This window comes from Seriola aureovittata, chromosome 1, assembly GCF_021018895.1.
Source record: "Seriola aureovittata isolate HTS-2021-v1 ecotype China chromosome 1, ASM2101889v1, whole genome shotgun sequence".
In the NCBI taxonomy this organism is placed as follows: Eukaryota; Metazoa; Chordata; class Actinopteri; order Carangiformes; family Carangidae; genus Seriola; species Seriola aureovittata.
In genome coordinates, this window is record NC_079364.1 from 33,744,144 (window position 1) to 33,764,463 (window position 20,320).

At 43.2% G+C, this 20,320-nt stretch overlaps 1 protein-coding gene across 2 annotated transcripts; it reads right to left on the reverse strand.

Annotated features, from left to right (window-relative positions):
* Positions 1-1,831: 1,831 nt before the first annotated feature.
* Positions 1,832-19,585, reverse strand: bnc1 (basonuclin 1). Of its 2 annotated transcripts, XM_056383464.1 has the most exons (6): positions 19,240-19,585; positions 16,613-16,658; positions 10,672-10,774; positions 8,641-8,876; positions 5,135-7,182; positions 1,832-4,077 (listed from the first exon to the last, which is right to left on the reverse strand). In XM_056383464.1, the coding sequence occupies exons 2-6, from the start codon at positions 16,622-16,624 to the stop codon at positions 3,270-3,272; spliced, it is 3,207 nt and encodes a 1,068-aa protein (XP_056239439.1). In that variant the 5' UTR covers positions 16,625-16,658; positions 19,240-19,585; the 3' UTR covers positions 1,832-3,269. The 2 variants fall into 2 exon arrangements, with proteins under 2 accessions (XP_056239439.1, XP_056239430.1); XM_056383455.1 differs by lacking the exon at positions 16,613-16,658.
* Positions 19,586-20,320: the final 735 nt, after the last annotated feature.

The window sequence follows — 20,320 nt, forward strand, 5'->3', positions numbered from 1 at the left end:
AAATTTATTGACGATAAAATCATCTGAAGTCTGTAGTTAATGAAGCTTTAGAAGCAGCTGAACATGTCTGATGGCGAACTCTTCTGTTCTTGGTCAGTGTGTTTCAAACACTCATAGAAAGATGATCTGCAGTGAATCACTGTCAGATTCACTCAGTCGAGTCAAAGTTGATAAAATAAAAAGCTGATGACTCCATTTGATTCCTGCCTCAGTTTTATGACCTGATGTGACCTGTGTGAGTGTCAGTGGATCCACTGCTGATTACAGCTGTAGAGTTAGCTCGTAATTATACTGTTGGTTTTAAATTTTAATGGTCGACATGAAATGCTCCAAATTTATGTTAAACCATCTGATTCATGCATCTTCAGAAATAAAGTCACAACGTGGACACATTGTCATCACTGCCTTCCTCAGATCAAATGAGTGTTCAATATATGTGACATTGTGGGTGACACCATTTTATCCTGTAGTGATCACTAGTCTGCAGTGAAATACAGGCAGGGGGTGTATTATTAATAAATATAATGTTCAGATGAAGTGTGTCAAGAATCTCAGTGTAATAACTGTAGGCTTTGTAGTTTACGTGTGCAGTCTCATAATATAAAAACTGCCTGTTTAAGTTTCTGTTTTCTGTTGGTTTTATTTTTTGTTATATGAAATAAATGAAAATCAAAGCATTTTTTTAAATTTCACTCATCACTTTTTGATCATGAAAAATTCCTTTATCTCAATTTTATTTTTTGTGTTTTAAAATGAAAATCAAACTTTTTAACACCTGTTTTCTGAGAAGGACCAAGAAACACTGTGAGCAGCAAGGCCTGATAACTTCTGACAACAAGTCCTGCTTCATGAGCCATTTGCTCTCTTCAGTTATAAATCCTGATTTTTCTTGAAGCTGATGAAGTATCCTTGTGAATCTGTGGGAAAATCCCACATGTTTTCATACAATGACATGACTGAGTTTTCTCTTGTAATTCATCAGAAATCTTCATTCATTTTAAGGATCAGTTCAAATTGCAGCAAAGTATATTTACTTACACACCGTGCCACCAGTTTTCATAGGAATATTACTTCTACAATAACAGAGACAGATGTTTTAAATGTTGTTTGTTCCTTCACCTCTACTACAGAGCAAATATTTTGACATTTAAAACCAAAACTAGCTCATGGCTTGATCCTGCAGAAAATATGTGAATTTATACTTTAAGAAAATGACAGTTGTATTTTCGACTCTGTTTTAACTGACGTGTTAAAAAGGAAATGTTTTGCAGTTGAGCCTGTGTGTTATCCTGCCAGCAGCACTGTAGCTTTCAGTGTGTGTTAGAGGCTCATCAGTGTTGCTCCGCCTCACGCTCCATGTTACAAGGCCTCGAGGGAGTTGCCTGGATCAGATGATACTGCTGCCGTCATGAGCAAGGCAGCACCAAAATCCTTTGTTTGCATCAGCATACTTAAACACACTCACACATCACATGTGTATAATTTTGTATGTATATATATATATATATATATTTTTTATATATATATATTTTTTATATATATATGTATATAAATAAAATTATATATAAAATTACACACTTATTTAAACATGTACAAATAAACACAATCATTAGATTTATCATTACAAGTGAAAATATACACTATTTGTGTGTGTGTGTGTGTGTGTGCGTGTGTGTGTGTGTGTGTGTGTGTGTGTGTGTGTGTGAGTGTGTGTGTGTGTGTGTGTGTGTGTGTGTGTGGAGCTCAAGCTCTGTGTAATAAATTTCACTCACTCATAAATGTAATGATTATGTCTATGTTTTGATGGACAGAAGATTGAATAGAAAGAGACTTGCAAACATATGGCTTTTTATTTAATTGGAATGAATATTGTAACATTAAATCAAAGGAAACATGAACACCATCAGCATGGGTTGGTTTTCACTCCTTTTTTTCTTTAACAAATCCAAACAACAAACAAGTGGGATCTTCAGTCTAGATCCACTGCATTTAAATACAGATGTAAAAAATATTCCAATTACAGAGCAATTCTAGAACAGTAAACCATGGTGAAATAATCAGACATGTACAACACAATGTTCTTGTTTGTTCATTTTTGGGGAAAAAAAGAAAAACATGTAATGTTAGTGGTGAACTATTTTATACAGTATATTTTTTGGTTTCTTTCAGATAACAAATTACTCTATTCACAGAATATACAGCTCAATAAACATTTTGTTTACCAGGTCTTTTTAGGGTGTGATCACATGTGGGGCCATTATCTACTATCATTTTTTTTTCATGATCATTTCTCAGTGTCTGACTTATTCATAGTATTTATACACCTCTAGTCTTTTCTTCGGCTGTTGGTCCAACAAGAGCAGGGTCTTCATCAGGTCTGGTCCCATTAGCAGATTTTACAAAAACACAGCAGAACATTTTTTTTCACCCTGATCAGTCAAAAGTTGTTGTTGTTGTTGTTGTTTTGTGAATCTTATTTCATTTAGATCAGAGCCCAAGTCTGAATACTGCTGTGAATCACACAGTGGATGAGAGAAGACTGGGTGGGCCCTCTTAATACTGCATCCCCCCTCACAGTGTGAAAGGGTTTCTGTACACACTTGTGGACTGAAGAAATCTTTGGTAAACATCAGCAGAATGCAACAACCACAACAGTAAAGACAGATCAGACAGATCAACACCACACAATAACTTATTGGTCAAGCTCACAACACAATAGCTTTTTAACACAGACTCTTTTTGAACTGTCCAGATGATGAGATGATGAACAGATGTTTCTTCACTCTGCTTCTGATCAATGCACAGCTTCACAGGGAAGATTTGACATCTGACGACAAAACACCAGATAATAAATCAGGTTCATGACTCAACTCTCACTTGGACGGCACACAGAGAAAATCAGTTCCTGCACTTATTTTTCTTTAAGGTCTAAACTGGGCTGTAAGGCAAACCAACACAGAGAAATCAGCTTCACAACGAAGGATGGAGACTCAGCATGGCTCCACTGCTCAGGCCTGAAAATGAATTTAGTGACAGCTTCAGTTGTTCTTTATGCACCGTGTTGATATGGAAACACACACAGATGCATGATGTCAATGAACTGAATCCTGATTGTACTTTATTTTTTTCTATTTCACAAAATATAACAACGAGGATGGAATAGAGTCCAGACTTTAAAAAGTGCTAATTGGTGAGCCTTTTCTGTGCCCAAATAGAAAACAACAACAACAACAATAAGACAATAAGAGTGGAGGAAATCAGTCAGATCCCTACTCCTGGTCCATTGTGGCCCCTGAGCTGAGAGCCAGGTTCCTGTGGAGGTTTGGGTTCTGGCTGTGCCTGTTTCTGCTTCTCACAGAGGAGAAGGACGTGTCGCAGCCTGGGACTTTACACTTGTGAAGCAGTCGTAGATGGACAGTCTTGTAATGGGCTCTGAACGTGCCCTTGTTGCTGTAGACCTTTTGGCAGACATGGCAGGTTATCGGAGATCCACCCCCACTTCCCTGAAGCCCACCTTGTCCTCCCCCAACGCAGCCAAGAGTCTTCTCTCCCACGAGTGCCAACTCCTCACCCCCGGGCCGTCCCACGCCAATCCCATCGCAGCTTTCATCACTGTCCTCCATGGGGAGCGTCTCCTCACCCTCTTCAATTCCTTCCCCTTCATCGCTGCCGGCTCCATCTGAGTCCCAGGAAGATTGTGCACTGCTGCTGCCACGAGGGGGGGCAGAGGAGGAGGTGCTCAGGTCAAGGACTGCCCCATCCTCCCCAGCTCCACCACCTTCTCCTCCTCCTAATCCCTCCATTTCTCCTAAGGGTGACACCTCAGCACTGTCTAGTGCAGTGGACATTTTGCTCATAGGGAAGACCAGGCCCATGCGGTTGTGTCCTCGGAAGATGACGGAGGTGTGGCTGGTTGGGTCTCGATGGGGCAGGTCTCTGTCCCGCTGGTCCTGGCAGTAGTCCAGACCAACAGAGTCTCTGTCTCTGCAGTGAGATGAGGGCGGGTAGAGGATGTTGGCTGGGCTGAAGGATTCTTTGGTCAGTAGCTTGTGGTGCAGGTTCAGATTTGCGCTGTGTCTGCAGACAAAAACCAAATCTGTGTTAAAACTCTATTCATAATATACACATCATGTTTTACCTGATGGAGCTTAATGATCAGCTGACTGAGGCTGTCCACCATAAAACACCAGAGCAACAGAAAAATGCAAGAAACTCAATCTGAATACGTTTATCAAGAGAAGAAACAGTATGAGCTTCTCTTTAAACAGTGTTCTGTAAGTCTGTTTCTGTGTATGAACTGGAATGATCCAGATAATCTGATGTGAAAAGCAGCTCTGCTCATAGTTGTGTCTGCATATGCAGACATGTCTACACCTGTGCAGACTCAGATTAGGTGAGTTACCATTAACCTGCTTAATGCACAATTTGACTATTGGACAAAGTAATATTTCACAAAATTGAAATGGAAAACAAAACTGCAGTGGACACCTGGCTTCTGTCTTTAGGACATCTGCTCAGAGTCTGTGAGGACCTGGGTAGATGATAACATTGACACACCGCCGGTGTCGTGTGGGCGTGGTGACTGGCGTCGCTGAACTGCTTCAAAGAATCTTTTATGCGTGTTCACACTGGCTGCGTCATAGAGTTTGCAGGTTACTTGATTTCTCTTCATTATAAATTCATTTCTGATTTATTTTTGACAGAAAACATCACTAAAGTTCTCTGTCTCCACATACAGCTCCTTAAATGGTTGAAAAATATATTTGTATTTTTTCAAGTCTGTGGCATATTCAGATTCAGACTAGACGTAGAAACCATAGTGGAAGGTGTTAGTTTTATGTGAAGTTACTGGTGTGATGTTAATATGACATCAACAGGTCTTTTCTCTGTCTGTTTAGAAATCAAAATGAAAACGAAGACGTTTCGCACACGTATTCCTGGACTTACACCATTCTTGCAGCTACATGAAGGCAGAAAGTATAATTTGATTTTAAAGGTCCAAACTAAAGTAGCTGGTTCTAGCTCCTCATCCCTGCCTGCGCATTCCACTGGTCTGGTGCTAGATTGCTTATCTCCAGGGTGTTTTACCTGCCAACTGAATTAGGATATGAACACTCACAGCACTGCCTCTCACCTGTCACGGCTCCTGCGGGATGGGAATGTAGCGTTGCAGCCGTCCACTGTGCACATGTGCATCTCCTTCAGGTGGACATTTTGGTAGTGCATCTTGACGCTGTATGGGTTCTTAAAGGTCTTACTGCAGATTTCACAGTGGTGCGGTAGATCAGCGTCGGGGTTGAAATGAGACAGCCCTGAGTCACTGTAGTCCTCTACGCAGCCGTCAGATCCCTCCTTATCACGGTCTATGAGCTGGAGAGCGCCCCCGTTTGTCAGCCTATGCTCACCCTCGTCCCATTTGTCATCTGCTATCAATGAGTTTGTGCGCATCCTGTTTTCATTGTCGTTGAGTTCCTGACAGAGTAAGTTGTTGTCACAGTGGTTCTCCATCAGTCTGTTCTCAAAGGGGGAGGATGCACAGGTGATGACCCCTGCTTCAGGTTGCTTCAGCCCGTCATCTTTGTTGTTCCTCTCTGTCGTGTCTCTATCTAGAGTTTGGTCTCTTTCCCTCTCCTCCCCAGTGTAAGCACCTCTCACCTCCTTCTCCTCCCCAGCTGGTTGTGTGCACCCCTGCCCCTCTGCCTGGCCGCCGTCACACTCTTCCTGGTCCCTGCCCTGTAAAGGACCATCATCCTCAGAGCTGCTCCCATTATCCATCTGCTCATCTCGCTCCACTGCCTCCTTCTCTATCTTTATCGGCATGCTTGACTTCCGCGACTTTTTCTTTGGTATTGGTTCTGTCATGCAGTGTTCAGGGGCTGTGATGGGTTTGACGGGTACAGAGGAGGACAGCAGGGGAAGGGAGGGGAGCGCTCCTGGGGTGTTGGCTAGCTCTGCTGGAGTTACCAAGCTGCGGTAGAAAGGCAGGACTGGCTGTACTGTTTTTAAGTTGGGGAAGAGGATGCCGCTCTGGCCCATACTGGGGAATGAGCTGCTGTGGAGCTTCGAGCCAGTGTCCACGTGGCTCACCATGTATGAGGGCACTGATTTATGGCTTTCTGCTGAGCAGACAGGGATGGGGGTTCCATACTCAGGCCTCTTCTCTCCTTGAGAGTTCTCATCAGCAGACATGCTGCCCCGCAGGTCTTTGTCCCGGTTGTTGCGGTTCATCGGCATGTGTAGTCGTGGGTTTGGGTTGGCACTGTGGCGATTGCGGCTGCGCAGCGAGCTGAACACCATGTTGCAGCCCTCGATGGTGCACTTGTGCTTAATCTTCAGGTGCACTGCATTGTAGTGGATTTTCAGCGTGCCCTTGTCATAGAATGTCTTCTCACAGGCATTGCAAAAAACACGGCCCTTTTTCAGAGAGCCCCCCGCACCTCCTGAGACCCCTCCACCGCTGCCTCCGTTCCTGTCCAGTGAGCGCAGTTTGCCATCGGGTGACATCTGTGTGACATCAGAGCTCATGGATGGTGTGCATGGTGTAGAGGGCCCATCTGAGTAGTTGTCGCTGGTGGAGAAGTCCTCTGCCTCCATCTTTGTGGTGGTGGACAGACTGTCCATTGGCTTGTCTCCACTTCTGTCCAGATCAGTGAAAGAGACAGAGCTGGAACCAATCAGGCTGCTCTCTGGAGGTCGTGACAGAGGGAGAGGGTTATCCCTCCCCAGACCGTCCCGCCCTTGATCATCTCGTCTCTGACTCTGCTGCTCCACTGACCCGCAGCATGGCTGCTGGTGCTGCTGGTGCTGGTGCTGCTGCTGCAGCGTCCCTGTTGGCGAGCCCAGGAATGGTGTGGGGACAGAGCCTAACAGCTGGAATGGCAGCATGAAGGCCATGCTGTTTATGAAGTTCTCAAAGTGGTGCATGCTGTTGCCACTCAGCTTATCCACTTTGGATGTGGAGAGGTTGGCAGCAGTGCGTGGGGTGTTGCGTTCAATGAAAGTGCGGATGTCTGAGTTGGTGCGGGTGCTTGGAACCAGCACCGCCTGGCCCTCCTTGTCCTGCAGAGCCATCAGCTCAACTATGGACTTGGTCTCACCAAAACGCAAGAACTGCTGCAGCGTGGCAATCTCCTCCTCGAACGTCATGATGGCCCACCGGTCCAGCACCTTCCCCGCCACGTCCTGCAGACAAGGCAGGAATACAGGGAGAGGCAGCACGGTGTAGGATGGGGGAGGGAGGGTGTGAAGTAGATTGAGAAGGAGAGGGAAAGTGATAAAAAGAGAAAGGAGAGAGAGCAATTTCATCATTAGCATCATAAGTGTCTGTTGGGTTGCTCATACATATTCAGTGGGTTAGATGACACACCCTATAAAACAGAATGGCAGGGCAGCTAAATAAAGGAATCAGATGGAGTGTTAATACAAGCGGGCAGCACAGAACCCTGAGAATCCTCATTACACACACACTGTTTCATCTCGCAGGTCATTTCTCTTCATTTAAATCATGTAGGTTTACCCACTGCATTAGAAGCAGAACACGTCTCAGTGAGAACATGCATACCAGCATGCCAGCAGACACGTACACTGATGTACACACTCCCAAAGGCAAGCAAAAATAAATATGTGCGCAAACATACCACACACATATACACCGGTAAGGGAGGGGTGATCAGAAGCAGCCTGACATTGATCAAGCGTCTCCTCTCCCCCTAAAACCAGCAGTAATCACATGTGAGTTCAGGCGTCTTTGAAAGTGAGGAGCGGCTTCGTGCCATAACCGTGATTAATATTTCATCACAGAGCATTCATTGGGCGCCTGTCGAGGATTCTGACTCTACGTTTGCCATTAGAAGAGCTAACATGAATTAAACGCAGCCCAACTTGAATACTTGATGATGTACTAATCGAAATGAGAGCTCGCGCTGACACGGCGCCTGAAGCCCGGGCCTCAGCCGGCTCGGCTTTGGCTTGAGACGAAATCTGAAGGAGAAGACATCATAGTTAAAATGTGGCCGGCACAGTCTGAAGAACCCGCCGAGCTGCTGGAGCCACAGCAATAAGCGGCCACATCACTGGGACACCAAGAGAGATCACCCCCATTCTCTCCTGTCTTTAGACGTGCTCTCCTGACCCATGTTCTCCTCAGAAATTCCCTCTGTCACTCCCATCACATACTCTCACCCCGAGTTTTAGGCTCCCATGTCGGCCTCTGGGCTGTAAAGAAAAAAACTAAACACTTTGATGGAATTGTTTTGAGATGTAAATGAATAATTCAGCTTTGTGGGGAATTGTTTGTTTGTAGCTGGAGACAGAATGTGTTAAGGTTAGCTTAGCATAAAGACTGGCAAAACAGCTAGCATGGCTACGTCCACTGTCCAAACACAGGGCTCCCAACACTTCTGAAGCTGTTCTACATGATGAATCATGAACCTGCGCAAGAGCAGAAATGTAGCAGCAGTTTGTGATTTTATGTTGTGGAACTATTTCTTAATGAACAACAGTGTCTGTGGATCTTAGCACTTTTTTGTAGTGTCTCCAGCTGTAGCTCACATTGCCCGATATTTGACTGGTGAGTTCAGATTCTGGTTTTGGTCTCTGTACAGGCACAACGCCCGGGTGTTGGTCTAGAGGTTTTCTCACCTGGAGCACGTATCCTCGTATGTAGTCCTGCAGAGTCCAGTCGAGGGCGTTGAGGATCTGGATGACCTCCTCCTGCTTCAGGACAGAGAAGAGACGGTCCAGGAGGATCTTGAGGCGAATGGGGATGGCTTGGGTGCCATACAGCATCAGGCTGCAGATGTCGAACACCACGTTGGAGTGCACGATCTCCACCTGGCTGCTCTGGTACATGTGGTGCACCCTGAGCTTGCTCAGTGCTGGAATACACACATCAGAATTTACTGGATTAGATTACATGAGTCTGTTCTGATGCCTGTGTTCACAGAGAGGGGGGGAAACAGCAGCTTCTCAAAATGTGAGTGAGAGGAAGAGGAAGTATATAATTTATAAATTCAAGTAATACAGAAAATGTAAAAAAAAGAAGTGGTACAAGAGCAAAATTATCCATCACTGTTGTCTGTTGTTGGTGTGCTTATTTACAACATTTAAATTTCCACTCTGTCTCTGAAAACAACACACGGAAATAAGTTTAAATATTGGAAGACTGTATGAGCAAGAAATAATAAATAAGAGAATATTATCCGAAAAAATAAATGACACTATAACTGTGTTATACTATACACTATAACTCCTTCATTAATATTATAAAATGTCAGTGCTTCACAGATTCACTGATACTTTGACTTAACGCTGCTAAAATGTGTGTGTTCATCATCATCAGTGAATATTTTTAGAAACAAAATTAAGGTGATGATGATTTCATGCAGCACCGTCATTAAATGAGTTGACAAATTACACAAAATGTTGGAGACATTAGTGTAATTACTGTAAACAAATGAGCCTGTTGCAGCAGCTGTTTTACTTCCTGTCTCTCAGAGAATAAACAAGAAAGAATCCTGTTTACGACTGAAAGCAGCTTCAACACAGTGGAGCCACATGATGGGCCTCTTTGTCAGTACAAGTATGCATGTACGGAGCAGGTAGGCTGGGTGTTACAACGAAAGTGACACTGATAGAATAAACGTTTTAATTGTCCTCAAATTTTGTCCTTATTTGTCATCAAGTCACAGTGAAGGTGAACCGACAGTCATGGATCCAATGTGGACAAATAAATCTGATGACTTTAAACTTCCAACCTGAGTTTGGTCGTATCACCAATGATAGAGTTACGACTCTAGAATGACCAATGATTGTGTTACAACAGTAACAAACTCAGACGCAGCCTGTCACTCTGATTTTGAATCTTATTAAATCTATTTGAAAGAAATAAAATACAAATCTGAAGCAGAATTCATTATTTATGTAAATATCTATTATTAACTGTTGCTGTGTTTAAAATTTCAAAATGGTGCTAAAATGGCAAATGCTGCATAACAACCTTTTAAGAAGGGATTTAATAGAGGAGGCTGAGTTTGCCTGTGTGACAGTGAGTCAACAGCTCAGGGGCCCCGTAGGGCCCCGTCAGAAGATCTCCATCAGCCATCAGGACCATAAGGAGATCAAGGGAGCCTGACCATTCAGCAAACAGTAAAATCTTCAAATTGGCTTTCTCCATAAAGGGCTGACAACTCTGGAACACATCACCAGCTGAAATAAACTCCACATATAGATTATAGAAGTCAAGAATTAGCAACAGCGATAAACCCTCTGTGCAACACATTAGTTTCTATAAATTATATTAAATTGCAACGTCCCTATCAAATAAATAAATACACACAAAAAAAAAAACTAGAACAAAAACTTTCTAAAACTCACAGGGAACCAGTGAAGGGCAGCAAGGATCGGTGTAATGCTGACGCTTTAATGAGAAGGAGCTAAAAGACCCCTTTAACACACAAGACTTAATTGTGAGAGACTTGCAGAACAATAACTTTGTCTAACCTGTTTGCTCTGGATAATCCACAGAACTCCTGTCAACAGTTTGTATTGAATCTTTCCATTGATAAAACAGTTGCTGTCGAGTCATTTCTCTACATTGTGGGTGCAAATTAAAACCATCCACCTCCATTGTGATGGCCTTAGACCCTGGACACATGAACAGTGAGCTCTTACCGTGTGCAACCCAGCCATGTTTGCAGTTTTCACACTGTCTTCTCTTCAGCTTCCCAGGCTTGAAGCTGTCACAGTTACAGTTCACCAAGGTGCAGCAGATAGCCTGTGAATAAAACACATACAACAATCAGTAAGATAAGAAGAGTCAAACAACCAGTCACACTTACTGCCTGTAAGAGTCGCCAATTAACCTAAACCTAACCTGCAGGTCTGTGGATTGTGGGATTCCTCCCACAGTGGGGACCCCGACTGAACAAGGGTTTAAACCCACAACCTTGTTGCTGTGAGGCCACACTGCTCCACCCCAAAATGAGAATATTGTAAATGTCTTGTGTCATTTTATTCACATTTCACCAAAAGTCACTGCGATATACAGTATATGGTATTTTTGGAAAGTGTGAAACCTTCACAGTGTGAGCGGCTGGTAGAAAGCGCCGCTCTGTTTAGGCAGAGCTCTTCTAAACATCTGACAGAGACTTGACATTATTGATGTTCAGCCCACTTTATATTTTGTATATATTTAAAGTTTTAAAGTCACATTTCTATATGTGCAGGACAGTAGCACTCTCATCCTCCTGTAACTGTGTGTGTGTGTGTGTGTGTGTGTGTGTGTGTGTGTGTGTGTGTGTGTGTGTGTGTGTGTGTGTGTGTGTGTGGTTGTAGCTCTGCTCATCAGACACAGCTATATGAAAAATGTAAAGTCTACAGTCAAGATCGCCACAGAAACTGAAAGAAAGAGCATGATTGCCTTAAGTATTTTTGCTCTCCCTTTGTGTATCACTCAGCACTCAGTGCCTGGTTTACCCTCTGAAAGAAAGAGTATTCTGACCTGTGTGTGTGTGTGTGTGTGTGTGTGTGTGTGTGTGTGTGTCAGTAGTGCTGCAGGGCAGGTCTTCTCTACAGTAACAAGAGGTCTCAGACACACCTGGACCAGCAAAACTATCTCAATCAATCAATGCCTAAAGGCACACAAAAACAGACACACACACACACACACACACACACACACAGGTCAGAATACTCTGTCTATTAGCTCAATTGCTAATGGGTTTTATCTTTTGAGGACGAACATGCAGAGGAGCAGAGTGGGCGGAGCTGAGCTGGGCCTCAGACAGAGACTTGGGGTGAGCGACAGTAACGGGTCAAGTTTTGTGTGCAGCTGCTGACTTGGCACCGACCATGCGTAGAGGACTCCGCTGCAGTGACACACTGAAAATGACTCTGCTTCCCCCGTCTCTCCGCCTCGGACAAAAAAACATTTACACACCAGGAATTGAGGGAAAAGCATCATCAGAGTCATGATCAAAGCCGCGTTGTTAGCGCCACATGCTGAAAACCTCAGAGTGGCTGCGCTGCGGCGCCGCTCTCCCTCTGCATCTATAATGCATGATCAGTGGGGTTTTAGTATACATGAGCAGCATGCTTAGCTCCTCGCTGGAGCTTACTCCCTCTCCACGGGCGGAGAAGGAGCAAAAGTGTGGGTGGGTGGATGGGTAGGGGGCCTCCTCCTCCTCATTTAGTCGTTTTCTGGGTTCTGTGCTCGAGGCTGGACTCGTCCTTGAGATCTGGAATCACATTATTTCACCTCACAATAACCCCTCATCATTAGGACATATAAACTGACTGCAGATGAAGGTGGCGGCAGTGAGCTGGCCTTGAAGCACAGTGTGGTAGCTCTGGCCTTCAGTCCCATGACATCCGTTTCTCTCTATCACCCTTTCTGTCGGGTCTCATCTCCAGCTGGGCAGCTCGGCCTCCTCTGGACAGTGGTAAGGTATAAAAACCCTTTTGCTCATCTCTGGGCTTCATAATCCCATCATTACAGAGCACCGAGAACCAACACGACCCAATTAGGCTAATCCCATCCCACTGTGGGCACATACACACCTCCTGCTGCTGCTGCCTCTAATACACATCTCAGTCAAATCACGTGCACACACACACTGACACACACACACACACACACACTCACACAACAATGTACAGAGTACTCGTGGACATTTATCTTAATTAGCAGTTAGAAGTTAGCAGAGAAGAAGAAGAAGAGGAGGCCAGCACTACAGTGGCTCTTGGTGACCCACCCCCTATCCCACACCCCCTCACCACCTCCTCCTGACTGTTGTCACACCAAAGCTGTGGCTGTTAACACACATCAGTGAAGTCAATGACACAAGGACTAATTGTACAGAGCGATGTGGCTGGTCAGTGTTTCTGAAGCCAAAGCTAACACAAGGTCACCTCCTTTATTTCTGTGATGTACAACAGTGTTGCCACAAATCACCTCACCACCACCTCTACACTCACCTTCAATACATTACACATGCCTCTAATTAGCATTTTCATAGTGCACCTACATGTTGTTAAATAAAAGACAAATGGTGCAGGTTTGTTTTCGGACGAACAATTAGAAATGCTATTTTAAATGGCTGTATTATTAATTAGAATCATTCTTTACATTTATGACCAAATACACAAATAGACTGGTGTGTTGAAACTGGGACTGGGAGTTAGCGCAGCGTTAGCATTGTGCCTGAAAGGCAAAACCCGGGGCACAAGAGATGAATTTTAATGCTGCTGCTAGAGAGTGTGTGGTGAAACTTAAAGGCAACCAGATGAGCATTAACATTTTTATGAACTCAGAGCTGCTCTCGTCTGTGAGGTCAAAAAAAAAAAACTTAACTTCAAGTACTGTAGGTTTACTCAGGTCATGTGAAGAGACAACTGAGCGAACTCCAAGCAGAACTGTGATTTTGTAACGTGCAGGGAGGAAATAAATGCTGTTGAAATCACATCCATCAATATCAAAGAATAAAAATACATTTTGAAAGTCACTGCATCTGATACTATGAACCTACACTACACAGCCTCGGTTTCTCTCCGTCTCTTAGTCTATAGTGTCTCTGTTTGTATGAATTTGTTTGGTGCTGGCAGCTCCACTTTGTGAATTCACATATTCAGTGAATATGTTTACTGAATATGTGAATTCTGCCGTCAGTCTTCAGTGGCTGTGTTTGTGTGGTTGTTGTTGTGGAGCGTGTGCAGTCGGAGGTCAGGCTGTGTGGGACGGATGGAGGTTAAAGAGGGAGAAGGTGAGGTTAAGAAAAGAGAAAAGTATGAGGTTAAGTGAAGTGAAGGCAGGGGCCACATGAAAACAGCATCTGTATATCATGACAACTCCTGAGTGATAACACACAAACACACACACACACACACACACACACACACACAGACGAGACACTGGTGATGTTTGTGATGGATTTGACTGGCTTCATCAGGTTTAACTATATGTTAACATAATGATTTCTAATTGAATTATTCATGACATGATCACTTTTGCTCCCTCATTCCACTCTGTGCGGTGTAACACTACTATCTAACAATTCTGAAAACACAGTAATAGAATGTAAATGTATGTAGTGACTGGTAGATGCACAACTTCTGGATCTAATGTAGAAAAAGCACAATTTACAATCTGAGCCAGAATCAGACAGAAAGAAAGAAAAACAACTATGTTCTCCATCCCACCGCTGGGATAACAGCCATAACATCCTTCAGACACACTTGCACGCGCGCGTGCGCACACACGCACATACACACACACACACACACACACACACACACACACACACACACACACACACAACACACACACACACACACACACACATACACAAGCAATAGAATGAAATAGTCTTTTCTGGCTCTTAAAATAAAGTCCTGCCATATGTTGTGAGCAGCCACAGAGCTTTAGAGACAGAGCAGAAGTGAACAGCTGCCTGGACAGAGACGGCTCAGGGATGGACAGGACTTGTTGGCCTAATGCGGTGGAAAACTAATCAATTAGCAGCAGCCCTGCACTAACTGACACTCAGTGGGGAAATGAGCAGTGCTGGTGCCAAAGAGTGAATAACAGCCGAGCTCTCAGCAGCTCTGAGGACGAGCGAGCCTGATGGCCGACTGAGACGGGATCAGATTTTACTATCAGCCATTAATCAGTTAACAAGACAATTATGGCTCATGGGAAATAAAAGAAGTGAGAGTTTTCCTGCCGGGAAATAGAAATGGCTAAGATTATTACCATTCACCTGCAACTTAAAACTGACTTTTTGAAAACAGGTGACTTTCCTCAAAAAAACACATTCTGAGATCAGGTGTCATCAAATTAACATTTTGATTTACTGTTATTATTATTACTAATAATTGTTTTCTTTAGGATTTTGGAGAGTTTGTAATATTCACTTTCCCATAAACACTATGCACATAAACATTAAAATCAGTTGATACCATTTTTTACAATGGCACCTTTATGAGAGTTTAATAAGATGTAAGTAATGATTAATAAATAATTTACTCATGTTTTATAAATAAGGTATAAGACATTAATGCGAAAAAAAATCTGAATTTACAGGTTAATGGTTTATGACTGATAAAGCATCAATAAATTATTTATTAACCATGAATAAAACAATTAGTTACAATTTATGAAACCTTTATAAAGGCTGATTTATCAGATAGTGCAGTCTGCGGAATCAAATAGTCATTTAAAAAAAAAAAATAGATTAATGGATGAAATAAAAAAAATCAAATTTTCACTGGTTCCAGCTTCTCACGTGTGTGAATCTGCTCCATTTTTTTCTGTTTTATATAACATTAGAGTTGTCTTTAGATTATGATTTGTTGAACAAAAAAGTCACCTTGGAAACTTGTTACTGACATTTCCTCTGTTTTCTAGCTTTTGACAAAACACATAATTGATTAACTGCAAAACAATCAACAAAATAATTTATAATAAATTAATCATTGTATAAAATATGACATTTACAAAAAAAAATTGCTTTTCATCCATTTAACCTATGAATTTATTTTAGTCATTACCCATTTTAAAAGTTATAAAAGGGACATGACGTGAGCAGTTTACAGAATATCAATTGAACTGAAATAAATTTAGGATTGTAATAAAAAATCCAACAACAACAGCAACTGAACAACTAAACCTGTTCAACAGTTTCATTATTCAATATTAAAGGGCAGCATATATTGAAATGGTCAAACTGAAGGAAAACAAAAAGAAGAATAAAAACTGATCAAGAACAGCTGAACATTCACACACAGCAGAAATAAATGTTGTCTCCAGCCTGAGCACAGAAACACTCAGGAATGTGGAGGGAGGACGGTGCTGCTGGTACCACTCTGATTTCCTGCTAATAACACAGACCTCCACCAATAAAACCTCCTTCCAACTGCGTCTGCACCATGTGTGTGTGTGTGTGTGCGCGGTATGAGTGAAGAACATAGTCTCATGAATAAATCACGCCTTGGAACAAATTGTGTGTGTGACAGCGAAGTAGTAAAATGTTAATTGATGACAAGTGTTAGTAAAAGTGAGGTTAGAAAACATGAGCAACTCAGCAGGCGACGTGATCCCGCCTCAGCTGATGATTTAACGCCATTGCACTGAGGAAGAGGAAGCAGCAGATCCAAACTCTTCACTTGTGATTTTCTCTAAAATCATTACATCAAGTTTCAGATGAAACACTTAGCTTTTTATATACAGACCCTGAGCTATGAAGTCGTCCAGCCTGCGTCCATTTAACAGCTGCCTTTAAAGTAAACTGCATTTCAGTAGTAGTTTTTAAAATTAAATTAAATTAAAAAAAAACTGTGTGAGCGTTCCTTCAACACAGCACTGAGGCTGAAAAGTAGAAGACAAATCCAGGAAAAACCTGTGCGAGTGCAAGTAGTGACAGGCTGAGTTTGAGCCTATTAAGAGTCCATACAGCCCAAAGACAGCGTGAAAAACTCATTATTTCAAACTGATCCAGCAGTCAATCACCACACACACACACACACACACACACACACACACACACACACACGCACACACACACACACACACGCACACACAGCAGAGAAAACAAACAAAAAGGTAGCAGATCTTTACCTGAGTGTCCATGAGAAAGTGGTTGTCTTCTTTAAGGAAAAAAAACCTTAAATGACAAAGAGATGAGCTTGTGGGGTGGAGGTGTGGGGGGTGGGTGGTGGAAAAGTGAGCCAACGTTTGGTTGGCTTCCTGGTGTCTGTGGCTCCCTGTTAGGAACTTAGAGGGAGTGTTTGGCTCAGAGAGGGAGTAAATGAGGGAACATGTTAGTACACTGAGTCTGAGAGAGTTTGGCTCCCAGCTACGCTCTGATTAATATCAGATCTCCCTCTCTGCTCACCAGCCTCTTGACAATGTTGTCACATCTGGCTGACAAATCCTCACAAGCCTTTTTGGTGGCAGCGCAGAGCAGGCTGCTGCGTGTGTGAGTGTGTGTGTGTGTGTGTGGAGTTTGGGGCTGTTAAGGGGGTAGGTTGGGGCCAGGAGGGCGGATCACAGCTCAAGGAGACACTGAAGGGGGTAAAAGGCTGGAGCAGATACACACACGCGCGTGTGTGCGCGCGCTCACACACACACACACACACACACACACACACACACACACACACACACACACACACACACACATCCATCCTCTCATGGATGGACCATCATGAACCTAATGAAGCTGACGAGGTTGGCAGGCTACAGTCGCGACTCTGACACACAAACACAGCACCCTGGGGCCCTGCAGCACTAAAGAAGAGCAGAGAGACACCCACAGAAAGAGATGGAGGTAGAAAGAAGAAACAATAGACAGACAGCCTGAGCTGCAGCAGGAATGAAGATGGGACATGACTGTGTTAGAAGAGAGCTACACAAGGCCATTCAACTGTCTCTTACACACACACACACACACACACATGCGCGCGCATCTACATCACTCTCATGGATTGGTAGAGTAATGACCTCACTCATCAGAAAATGGAAACGGCGACTTGTTAGAGGAAGAAAATACAAACCTCACTTGTGGCAGAGCTCAGTCATGATTCAATACATTATTAAATGTTCAAAATATTCGTTTCATAATGGAGATTTTTAATCTGAACTTAAACCTTATTTACCTTAAACCACTGATGAAATATTATAGAATCACAGCAGCCAATGAGATGTATCAGTGCAGTCTTATGAACATCAAAGTTAATAAATGTCATCAAAAAGTCTGAAAAAGTCAGTGTCTCAGATTTATATGAATTAATATAAAATGTGGTAAAACAATTCAGTCCTTCTTTCCTAAATGAAAGAATCAGCTACTGCAGCTTCACAGCTCTGATCATCACACAGTTTCTGCTCAACCTGCACTTAATTCATCACATTTATTTTCACAAGTTAAACTGCGGCCTGTTCAGATGCTGCTCCGCTCTGACATGCAGCCATCTAACAGGGAATACACCACAACTGTTTCTCCTCCAACTGTTTAACACACACACACACACGCACACACACATACAGGCACGGAGAGCTTGTTTTGCTGCTACCGACACCACCACTACACAGACAGCTCAGCTAATTGTTACATTATGGCTGCAACAAAACATTAGGCTATTATTAAATTACATTCCAATAGGCTGTGGCCAGAGGCTACAGGAGGCCAAAGAAGGCTACACAAGGCCAAAGGAGGCTACAACAAGCTACAGGAAGCCGCAGGAGGCTACAAGCTGCTCTGCTTTCCAAAACTAATGACAGACAGATGGACAGATGTGTGGATGGAGAACAGGCCCAGGTAAGACCTGGGCTCTCTCTGCTAAAGTTTACTAAATAGAGTAGAAAAAAGAAAGATAAATGGAAAAAATACAGACAATAATTTAAGAAAAGAGGATGAAACAGAAGAGAAAAGAAGCATTTTCTAAAGCGAAGGAAGCCTGAATGATTGTCAGTTTTTATGGACATTGTCTGTGGTGTTGTTGGAAGGCATGTGAGGACAATCGCACAGAGAAGGCGGCAAACTCATCTCATTCTGACTTCTTCATTAGTCACATAAGACAGACACATTTCAAGAGTCTGAGAGCGACTAAAACACAGACATGTTTGATTTTTGGATCAGTTTTCAAAACTTTCACAAACTCTCAATTTCTAGACGCTGGATTTGAGTGTTCATTTATTCTTTGATGAGACTGTCCTTAATTTAAATTCACATTTAGTCAGTTTTAGACTATTTTACTCTGACATTTCACATTTGAGAACTTTGGCCCCTTTTGCAACATGAATAAAAAAAAGGGTTAGTTTGCAGGAAAAAATAAATTCTCAAAAAAACAAACAAACAAAAAAAAAAAACTCATATACAAGACCTGAATTTTGGCACTTACACCAAAAAAATGACAATGAAACAGAAGCCTATAGATAACTGTGTAGCAACAAATCCTAAAGCAAATATATATACATATATATATATATATATGTATATATGTGTGTACAATCAAAACTACACCAGCATGTCATACATAAACTAACAAATGCACATCTACATTATCATAAATTATAAAACATCTCTACACATCTCAACAGTAAAGTCTGCTCCTGCCTGTCACTGCGATCCACATGAACTCCCTCCAGTTTGTCTTTGTTAAAGCCGTCCTGATCCTGTGTGGAGGCAGTGTGAAAGAGAAGAGCTGAGCAGACAGAGAAGAGCAGTGAAAAGCCGTCTCTCTTACCTCGGCCATTATCATTTAGTCAGATGTTTCCAAGGATACCGTGGAGTTTGCCATTCCCTGCGAGTCCCACAAAACAACTGCCTACAACTCTCCTGCCCGCACAAGTACTAACGCAAAAGAGCCATCACACCCAGCAGCGTCTCCTCCAACAACACAGACACACATGTACTCTGCTGCTCTCTGCTCTCACACACCAAGACACACCGAGCCACCAACACTCACTCTACTAAAGAGAGAAGTCACTGTGCTTTTACTCTCACTACACACACACACACACCAAACACACACACACACACTCCTCTGCTTTCTTTCCTCTCATGCTGTCGTGGACTGGCTCTAAACTACTCAAGATGTTGAGTGTGTGTGTGTGTGTGTGTGTGTGTGTGTGTGTGTGTGTGTGTGTGTGTGTGTGTGTGTGTGTGTTGAAACTGGGCACAGGGGGCTGGAATGAGATCCTCCCACTCGGCATTCTCACCTCAGGAGCTGCCTGCTCCCTCCCTATCCTGTGCACACAACACACACACTTGCATGCACACATAGAGGTGTACATGCTCTTTCACGCATGCAGACACACACACACACACACACACACACACGTCTACCCCCTCAGAGTCACAGGGCAGTCCCCTCACAGCTGGCTGGAAGAGGGCATGACACTCATCTTTCACAGAGATTTGATCAAAAGGAATCACAAAGGCTGGAGGCTCTCCTAATGCAGTCAGGGGAGACTCTCCCTCTTCTCCCCTCTCTCTCTCTCCGTCTGAGTAATGCCCTAAATGAACGCTACCCCTTTCAGTGCACACAGCCCAGTGTGTGTGAATGTGTGTGTGTGTGTGTGTGTGTGTGTGTGTGTGTGTGTGAGTGTGTGTGTGTGTGTGTGAGTGTGTGTGTGTGTGTATGTATGTGTGTGTGTGAGTGTGTGTGTGTGTGTGTGGATTCACCTTAACACAGTCCTGTGAACAGCCTCCATAACAAGTTATGCCTTGTGCTGTTAGGAATGTGTCAGTGTCTGTGCTGAGTGTTTCTCTGGAAGAGGGGGACTTCACACATGACAAAAATTAAACCTGTGTTATCTTTAGGA